The sequence below is a fragment of the Lycorma delicatula genome, chromosome 4, assembly GCF_047948215.1.
Source record: "Lycorma delicatula isolate Av1 chromosome 4, ASM4794821v1, whole genome shotgun sequence".
In the NCBI taxonomy this organism is placed as follows: Eukaryota; Metazoa; Arthropoda; class Insecta; order Hemiptera; family Fulgoridae; genus Lycorma; species Lycorma delicatula.
The window spans coordinates 75,970,736-75,981,157 of record NC_134458.1 but is presented as its reverse complement, the minus strand read 5'-3'; the positions used below and the strand labels follow the sequence as shown (position 1 = coordinate 75,981,157).

Below are 10,422 nucleotides of genomic sequence, written 5' to 3'. Positions count from 1 at the left end.
ATCAAAGATAAAGAGGTGGAGTTGCCATCATCTCAGCAACTTTTTGTGCCTTTGAAGAAGTTCATCTATGCACTAATTTACAAGCGGTAGCTATATGCATACACTGCCTAGCCAACATAACTTTATGCAATTTGTATCTGCTCGGCAGGATCTATGATCTGGGGCACGCCCAACCATCTCTCCGCTTGCACCTTGTGACATGTCCATTGGCAAAAAGTTAGACTATGGATTTTTCAACTTCTACAACATCCATGGCAGAGGGTCTATGAAAAAACCCTTGTCCTGGAGAGCCTCTGTCTTCACAGGTGAAGAGGAGGAAGAGTGTTGAGTTTAGCGACAAAGAAGAGTTTTTTGTAATTGTGAAGATGGATCTAACAAAGTTTTGACCAAAAGGCAAAGCTTTAATACCAAAATATTTGGTAATTAAGAGAAGAGAAGGAGATTTTAGCAAGACAAGTCCTTTTCTGATAGCCCGAGGCATCACGGAAGCTGCTGGTGGACCGGTAAAGGATGTAAGGAAGACTGCAGTAGGACTGTTCATTGAAATGGTCAATGACCTACAATCCTCATGGCTGTTAAAGGCAAAGAAAATTAGACTATTAGATGTTTAAGTATCACCATACGGAAGACGAAATACGTTGAAGGGTGCAGTTGTGTGCAGGGACTTGCTTAACTGCACCAAAGAAGAGATTGTTGAGGAACTCATGATCAAGGAGTTACAGCCTGTCGTTGATCGAACACCCAGCGTAGTGAAGTTCAACCCTCCATGTTGCAAATTTTGACTTTCAAGAGGGCGAAGTGCCCAAATAAGATAAAGGCCAGCTTTCACAGGCTAGACGTTTGTTTGTTCGTACCGACACCATTGCTATGCTTTGGATGTCAGTGGTATGGACACACAGCATGACATCGTACTAGGAAATAGATCTGTGTTTGTGGTGAAATGCCCCATCCTGATGACCCATGCAGAGATCCACCTGTCTGTGTCAATTGTCAGGGGAATCATTCAGCGATATCTAGAATTTGTCCAATATATAAAGAAGAGATAGCAGTCCAAGAGATGAAGACCGCTGAAAAGGTGAGCTACGTAGAAGCAAAGAAAATTGTAAAAAGTAGATCGCCGAAGACAATTTCATATGCACAAGTTTTGACAGCTCTTGCAGCTTCCTTCCATGCAAAAGATGTGATTTAGGAACTGGCTCCAGTATTAGCAAATATGGTTGAACGTATCATTGACAATAAAATTAGAAATCGTCCAACCAGAGAAGGTATTTTAAAACGAGAGAAGAAAACACTAGCTGAAAGAGTCCCTCTCCTTTTAAGAATGAACCTTTGAAGAAAAATAACAGTGAATGCAGGCAAGAGATGAAGCCTGAAGCAAAAGTAATCACTGAAATCCCTGTTCAAGGATGTGACAAGATACTGGTGAAAATCCTAGAAAAAGAGGATTTACCAAAAACAAAAATGGGGCCTCCAAAATCACAGAAACCTTTAGTAGAGAGGGCGAGGATTTTGGATGTCGCTTATGTTTTATCAGTGAGTGAATCCAGTTAGGACTGTGATGTACTACTCACTGCACCACAGGAGCCGGTGTCGTTTGATGCCGGCAACAGGAGATCCTCTGTGATTTCTGCCAGAGGAACTGAAGGGTCGATCTCAGATCCATCAGATACCGCAGAATTTGACATCAAGGCCTTCAGTAAAATGGAGAAGAGGATAAAAAAGGATGCCCAAAAGAGAAACCAAGGTGGCAGAATTTGAAGATGTAGATCATATGTTTCTAGAGAGAATTTTACAACAAAATATGTATTTTTTAATGTTTCATTGTAAGTGATTGTAGTGAGGTTAAATGGCAAAGGCCTTCTACACCCTTGTCATTTTGTATTTACAGTTTTTTCAATGTGTGTTTTAATTTTTATCATAGTGAGGTTTTTTTGACAGTTTTGATCAAATTTCGTAAGAAATGGGTAGAATGAAGGGCCTTTAGATCCTTGTTATGTTGTGTTTTTGGGGTTTCAATAACCATTGAAAAGTCTATCTTTAGATGATTTCTTGACAAGACTAGTCTTTGACTATGTCACTTGTGTTCATTTAAGGGGAGGAAAGTTAGATCTTTTCTGATGTGGAAGGGGCTAATGACCATAGGAAACTGATGCCCCTAAAACATCCAAAAAAAAGTAAATAATGTACATTTACAAACCTCTTTTTATAAATTGGTCATCTATTGCGTAACGAAACAACCTCTACTTTCTAAAATACTTAAGTATAAATAAAAAAAACATATACAAAATTCTTTTATTAAATTTATCAGTATAAAGAAATAAAATAAGAGTATTTATATAAATAATATTTTCTTACATGAATAATTGTTAAAAATTCAGCGATAGAGAAAATCTATTGAAGATCTACCTGTAATAAATTAAGACTCTTACCTCTTAACCCAGGCTAGAGGTTTTTGTAATTTTATACTAATACTAAAGAGTCTCAGTAATTTGAATGCTAACTATGTCAAACATAAAAAATCCCAGTGGGCAGAAAATGGATATTTTTTAGCCTATTAATTTTTTATTATCATCCTATACTTCTAACCTCAGCCTAAATTATTAAACTAAACATTGAAGCTAAACATTGTAGAACTAATGGACTCTGTTAGTTGAGCTATTTCAGATGATTGAAATGTTTTGTTGTGGTATGAAAAAACTTCTTCTTTTTTTTCTTCTTTTTCCTGTTTAGCCTCCGGTAACTACCGTTTAGATAATACTTTAGAGGATGAATGAGGATGATATGTATGAGTGTAAATGAAGTGTTAGTCTTGTACATTCTCAGTTCGACCATTCCTGAGATGTGTGGTTAATTGAAACCCAACCACCAAAGAACACCCGTATCCACGATCTAGTATTCAAATCCATGTAAAAATATCTGGCTTTACTAGGACTTGAACGGTATGAAAAAACTAAATGAATATTGTCATACACAAAACTTATGTAAACAAAAATGAAAAATATAAAAATAATGAAAATTCAAGGTACTAAGAAATTAAATAAAAAATGGCCTGAGATAAAAGATACTTTTTTCATTAACTGTCTAAGGTATTTACCGACACCATTAAATTATATAAAACAATATTGAGGGCCAAAATCTTACATTAATAAATTAAAATAATTTTATTTAAACTCAGTAATAAAAAACATTAGATATAAATGTAGAGAACTTCCTATATTAGTAATACCTAATGATGAATGAAATACAAGTGAGGGAATGCATTTCAAGAGCCCACAAAAATTGTAAGGAATCAGATCTCGTTCTAATTTCATGAATAACAATTAAAATGTAATATAACTATTAAACTGATCATTTAAATGATTAATTTTACCTACTTTTCTTACACTTATTCTTAAAAGTACTTATCCTTATATCTGGTACAAAAATAAAGTTATATTTTTGATGGTAATAGAATCTGTATTAAATAGGTAACTACTTTGTAAAAATTATTTTTAATTTCATTCAAAATAATCCTCTACTATTAAATATAGTCTTGCTAACAAAAATAAAAATAATACTTGCATTTGAGCTGTTATAATCTCATAACTGTTTTTATATACACATAAAATACTGTTCTTTTCTACATTATTTTATAAAGAACATATCTAAATGGTATAAGAAATATTAATTTAAATTTTTAGAAAATTATGATTATGATCTTTTTTCTCAGTATATAGATATATATTTTTTCTGATTATAAAACTCTGCAACTTTGATATAAACTAGAAAAAAAAAAAAAATTAAAATATTGGCCTTTATCTTTACCCTCATCAAAATTTAGCTCAGTTAGACTGTTAAATTAACCTTAACAATTAAAAAAAATTGTTATTTCCTTTCCCAGTTATAAGGAATTTCTCTTTTTAGAAAGAGATAAAAAAGTTATACATCAGACACGGTAGAATGGTAGAATCATACTTACCAAAAAAATAAAAAAAATAAATATAATTTAAAAAAAAAACTCTTTTACAAAGTCTGATGTTTGTTTTGTGTGGTAAAGATCAAGTTTACCTTGTAACATCATTATTAGCTATTGTTTACTAATAAAAACTCAATCATCAGATTTGCTATGATGCAGTAATAAATTTTTAAATAAATTAAGAACAAAATTTTCAAAAGCATCATGTTATAAAAAAAAATAAATTTAAATTGTTAATTATTAATGAAGCAAAATTATGTTGTCCAAAAAATAAATAGAAAGGACAAAGAATTTAAAAACATTATAGAGAAATGACTGTACCTAGAATGTAAATGTAATGAGTTATTAAAGGTAGTTACAAAAAATAAATAGAAAGGACAAAGAATTTAAAAACATTATAGAGAAATGACTGTACCTAGAATGTAAATGTAATGAGTTATTAAAGGTAAAGTAGATTGAATGTTTTTGAATGAATTAAATTTTTTCATTCACTTATAAACAACTTGTCCAAATCTAGAAATTGGTAAATGATAAAAATCCTGTTTTATAACTGTTTATACTGTGGAAAATTCATCTCTGGATTAACTTCTTAACTGTTGTGAAAGTTAATTTATTTGATACCAGGCACCATGTACTGGTTACTCATGAGTACAGTTGTTTTCATGTTTCCCTGCTTATTGCTGTTAATAATTGATTGTTTCAATTATTATACTTTTAGCAAGGTATATGTGATATATATGGATCGCTATTTCAACTTTGTTATTTAGCAATCAAAATCTTTAACAAAGATCTTCTATGTTATGATAATGCAATTTTTTGGTATATTTTGGCTGTTTATAAAAATTGATTAAACTGAGAAATAAATTCCTGCTAATTATAAAATTAGTGCTTTATTATTTGAAAACATTCACCTTAATGATTTTTCTATTGAAAATTAAGACTGCTGAACAAAACAACGTTGTTGATGAAGAGATGGAATGCTTCTTCTGCTCTGAAACAAAGTTTGTTAGTGGTCAATACTGATGAATAAAAGATTTTTCAATGCTAAAATTATGTTTGTTTATATGTTAAATTTGAGGTGTTCTAATAACTCAGCAGGTGGGAGGTTTACACCGGATATGGAAATATCAATTCTTTTAAAAAGGTCTACTAATCACTAAATAACAATTGAATGATAAGGATAAATATAAAAATTTTCATTTCAACATTCTATGTTAAGTACATACTATTTGGGATTATTTGATCAAAGTACAAAGCTTGGAAATTATACATATAAGAAAAAAGGCATTGAAATCTTGTTATAAAAAATTACTGTTCAAACTTACATGTTTGCTTGTGTTAGCAAAACTATAAATCATTAAAGCATTATTAACAAAAAAAATAAATCAATTAATATTTATTAAGTATAATTACAGCTTACTCATTCTTTTTACTCTCTTTGAGATGATACATTTTTCTTCTCCATATACATTTTTTAAGATATCGCTGACAAGGCAAGTATCATTTTAGATATCAAGCGCGAAGTCTGGAAGTTGGTCATAAAGTAGATAACTGAGCTTTCATCTTCCTTTGAGCATCCAGTCGCATTTCAAGCCATGTGTATGGTGTTACAGCAAGCACCTATATAAAATAATTTTTTTTTTTAGAAAAAACACACTTATCCAAAAAATATATTTCATTCATTTTAAAAGTTAATTATATCAGTTTAAAATATATTAATTTAGTTAACTATAAATAAAGAAAGGAAATTATTTCATCAAAATAGTTTTTTAAATCTAAATTAGCAATGCAATAATAGGATGCAAGGTTGCTTTGTCCTCTACTCCCATCTTTTCATCATTTTTTTCTGGAGTTAGGTGGTTGGGTTTTGGTAAAATTTCTACAGACTTTACTTATTCAGAACTTACTAGTGGCAAGTAGTGTGGAATGTTTTAGAATGTTTAAAAATGTTATGGATGACGAGAGTTTGAACCTGGAGAGTTTTGTATTTTTGGATGGAACACAAAGGACACTACCATTCCATCACAGAGATCAATCGATGCGAGTTTAATTTTAATAAAATGTTTTTGTACAGTTTTTAACACTTGCGTATTAAAAATAAATTACTAATAAATTATTCACATAAAATAAGTATCATAAAATGTTCTATGCTAATAAATGACGATTATTACTGTATTAATTAAGCTTATTTTGATTAATAACATATACTATTATATGCAATAAAATTAAAAAGAAATGTAAGGTTAAATCACCATAAATAGAATGATTACCCTTCAAGGGAATAATAAAATTTTATTTCACTCATTTCAATATGGTAAAATAAAATCTTTCACTGTGTTGTTTATTTTTTTAATAACTCAACTTAACATACACAAACTCTTCATATTAAAACTTCAAATAACAGAACACGAGTATAGCAAGAGAATTTGTATCTCCCTACTAATTGCAGAACTTGGATAAATGTCCCTTGCTGCGTATGTTTCATTTATCGGGTGGGTAATTATTTATTTAGGTTAAAATTATTTTGTTTTATCTATGGATGGAATTATTAGCTTTGTTCCAATCCTTACAACCGGGGAGAATTTGTTCACTGGGGCTGACCACGGGAGACTAGCCACATATGAGTTTTGTTCTCCTGGCAAACTTCAAATAAAAGACATCTTAAATAATAAATAATGAACTTTAATATTTTATCACTAATTGGTAATAATTTATCACCTGGTTACATATTTTTACATCATTAATATATCAATTATTTTTTATAAGTAAAAAAAGGAAGTGAAGTTTAATACCATAGCTCCAGCAAGGCCGTACAATTTGAGCCAGTTGCATACTGCACCGTGCAAACCAAAAGCAAGTGCTAAACCCAAGTAACGAAAAAAATAACTATGTGCTACAGGTGCCTGCCATGAATCAGGATGAACAGAAATCACCAGACCTACAAACAAAAAATCAACAAAAATTATTATCAGCCTTAATATCAGTTATGATGTTAAAAAGTGTAGTTAGCTTCGAATATTTAGGAGAGATTGATCCTTAAACTTTTTTTAAAATCTTGGCAACTTTTATTTTTAATATCAACTCTGGCAAGTTTTAAACAATGTAATTTATAACATAGTGGATAAAGGGGGCAACTGATGTAAAAGCTTTTTCCAAAATCTAATAATGAAGCTAAGGAGGGCAGTCTAAAAACTTACTGAACAATTTTGTCTGAACTTTTGTTTAAAATAATTTAAATATTGTGTCCATCCTATTTTATTATCAATATCAAAATTAATAGATGAATTACCTAATAGAGTAATTAAAGGGAACTCATGATTTTCGAGAGATGATCTAAGAACCAAAAGACATCTCTCAATTAGTGAATTCTGTTTTATTGTTATAAGGCGACTGATTTATTAATATATATATATATATATTAAACGAATCGCATAATAATATATGTGATATATATCTCACATCACTCATACGAATGTTTTGTGGGTGATGTTTATTAATACTTATCTTGTTTGATTTGGTTAATAGATCAAAGTGTCATTAAAAAAAGATTATTTTTGAAACATTTAATACTTTTTGAAAATGAAACTCTGGTAAAAGAACTTTGGATTAATTATGCAACCAAAAAATCTTTAATTAATACCTTACAGGTATGACATAATATTCTACAAAAGTTTCAGAGTTCATGTTGGAACAAATTGTGGTGTAATTTACAAAAACAATTACTTCATATTACACTTAAACAGAATTATATTGGTTCATATCAGATATATACCTGCGACTGATAACAAATCAGATAAAGACTTAATAGAATGAATGAGAGAAAAATACAACTGACAACTGATATGACATTTTAAGTTAAACTGAAATCATTGCTTATGGTAAAAATAGAAAAAGTTTCAAAAGGTTCAGAGGAAATAAGGCGTAATTTTCACCTGGGATGTGATTAATGTGTAAGGAATTAAATGAAATCCATTGGATGGTATGAGAGACTACCAGAAAGTAGCCAAATAAATAAAGTTAGTATAATGAGAAATTTGTCTTTTTATCGTAAAAATGGAAAGAGCTCATTATTGAAAAAGAAAATAATGTACATCTTCAAAAAGAAAAAATCTTAAACATTTATGAACAGGTTTTTTTAATGCACTTAACATGTTTACATGTTTTAAACATTTTTGCAGTAAACTTTCATATTTTGTGTTTTCACTTGAAAACATACAAACCCACACACAAAGTATAATTGTATGGTATTTTATGTTTTCTGCGAGATTAAAATTAGGCTACACTACCAACATTTGCATTTAAATTTACATTTATATATTTATCAAATATGCAACTATATTTTCTGTTCATGAATTCAATGATTTGTCATTTTTATCATTTCATCACCTTTATGATTCCAAAGTAGCACGTTATAGTAGTTTCAGTATAACTACAAATAAACCACTCTTTGTTAATCATCAGTCAAACCTTTAAAAATTTAAATTAATATGTTTCCATGCACTTAATTTTGTTTTACATCTCAAGAAGCTACTTTCAGAGATTTAGCATGAAAACTTAAAAAGTTTAATGAGAAAATCATAAAAATTATGTTAATTACCCATATCGAAGATGGATAGCTATGAGCAAGATAAAATAAAGCAAAATGTTCAATTAAAATGAAAGTAATTGTGTAATACTGATATATATATATATATATATATATATATAAATATTAATAGTCCTGTTCATCTTAGAAATTATTGTCTCAATCAACTTTTTGTTGTTTCAGTGAAAAACAGTAACTGAGAGAATTAATATTAATGTAATCGAAATCAATAATTGATTAATAATTAGCATTATATAAGTCATATTGCTTACTAAAACTTAATGTATCCCATATAGCATTGCAGACACCCCATGCGGCAGCAATTACGTAAAAAAGCGCAGGATCATCACCTGTCGGCTTCCATAGTAAGAGCACCAGTAAAAGGCAGGAGTGAAAAACAAATCCCATAACTGTAACATTTGTAAATTAAAATTTACAAAATATTTATAAATAAGAATTGTAGTAACATTTAGTAAATACACCATTATTCATTAAAACATAACTTGTAATGAAGTTTAAAAAAAAAATTCTAGTATCAAGTGAAAAAATTTGTTAACAGCATCTGATGGATAATTGTACCTGTCCTCCTCATATGTGCTTCATCAGGAGTCAGTCTTAATTATTAATCAACCTCATGTAAAATTTCACTTGTTGAAAAGTTTTTAAAACTGACTGCAGCATATTTTATTTTAAGGAGACAATTATAAAATCATATGGTGTTTATGTTTGAAACTGGGTTTTTGTATGTTCTTCATACCTTATGATATGTTTCTGATCTAATTGTGTTTATTTATTTATAATATATTTTTTTATATCTTGTTTTGCTCAGGTATGTCTAGTTACACCCTTTTCATGCTTGAGCAACTTGAACAATACAAACTCATAAAAAATGACAAAGTAACATTCTAAATCAAAAACACAATTTAAATCACACTCACGCTTTTAAAGATAAATAAAAGTGGAACGTGGTGAAAAAGGATGACCTTCATCAATCAGGTTAGCTAGGGGTAGTTTACCATCTTGCCCAGGACCCAGGATATTTTTATAATAAATGTTATAAAAAACTCAACTGTGGAAACCAAATGATCAAAGTTATGTGGAATCAAATTTTAATGAAAACAATTAAAGTTTTTATAAACACCAATATTTCTTGAATATCAACAAAATTTTTATAAATTTTCTAACACCTTGTTTATGCTTTACATTACCCATTTTCAAGTAACTAGTAAAACAACTCAAGTTAGCCAAGAATATATGACATTTTATAGTATTAAACTTTGACTTTAACTTTATAACAAAATTTAAATTATTAAAACAAAATCATAGTTTTTTATACTTTTCTATAAAGAAGTATTATACTAAACTAAAAGTATTATGTAAAATTTATAAATATTTAAAATAAATTAAGTAACAGCTTCCAGTAAACACCAAAAAATTTTATTCTTAATTACTGTGATGTATTCACAACTTAATTAACTAAATATTATACTACGTTTTAACAAACTTTCTAAGTATTACTACGATTTTCTGATTTGGAGAAAATGTTATTCTTCTGTTTTCTGTAAGTTAATTAAACTAAACTTTTCTAAAAATCAAACTCAATGTGGTAAGGCAACATTATATTTACTTGTAGTGGTGCTTATGTTGATCAGCTTAAAACTTACTGGACAAATTAGAACCCAAAAAAATTTTTGTAAGTTCATTTGATTAAGCTGATGAAACAGATGGTTAGGCAAAACCTCTTTCATAATAGCTACGTGCTAAACCAATCCTAACTGTGAGGTTCAAGTAAGTGTGAGTAAACTAAAATCAATAAACTGCTTTATGTATGGTGGATTGGCTTTAGGTAAGATCAACTGACCCACTGGGTTGGTCTAGTGGT

The 10,422-nt window shown here is 29.3% G+C and overlaps 1 protein-coding gene across 1 annotated transcript in view; it reads right to left on the bottom strand.

The window, feature by feature from the left end:
* Positions 1-5,491: 5,491 nt before the first annotated feature.
* LOC142322647 (protein unc-93 homolog A) overlaps positions 5,492-10,422 on the bottom strand; it is a 30,838-nt gene continuing 25,907 nt past the window's right edge. The window contains exons 4-6 of the mRNA XM_075361725.1: positions 8,813-8,950; positions 6,748-6,893; positions 5,492-5,575 (exon numbers count right to left, since the gene is read on the bottom strand). Of these exons, the coding sequence (XP_075217840.1) occupies positions 5,492-5,575; positions 6,748-6,893; positions 8,813-8,950 (368 nt within the window). The remainder of the gene's footprint in view (positions 5,576-6,747; positions 6,894-8,812; positions 8,951-10,422) is intronic.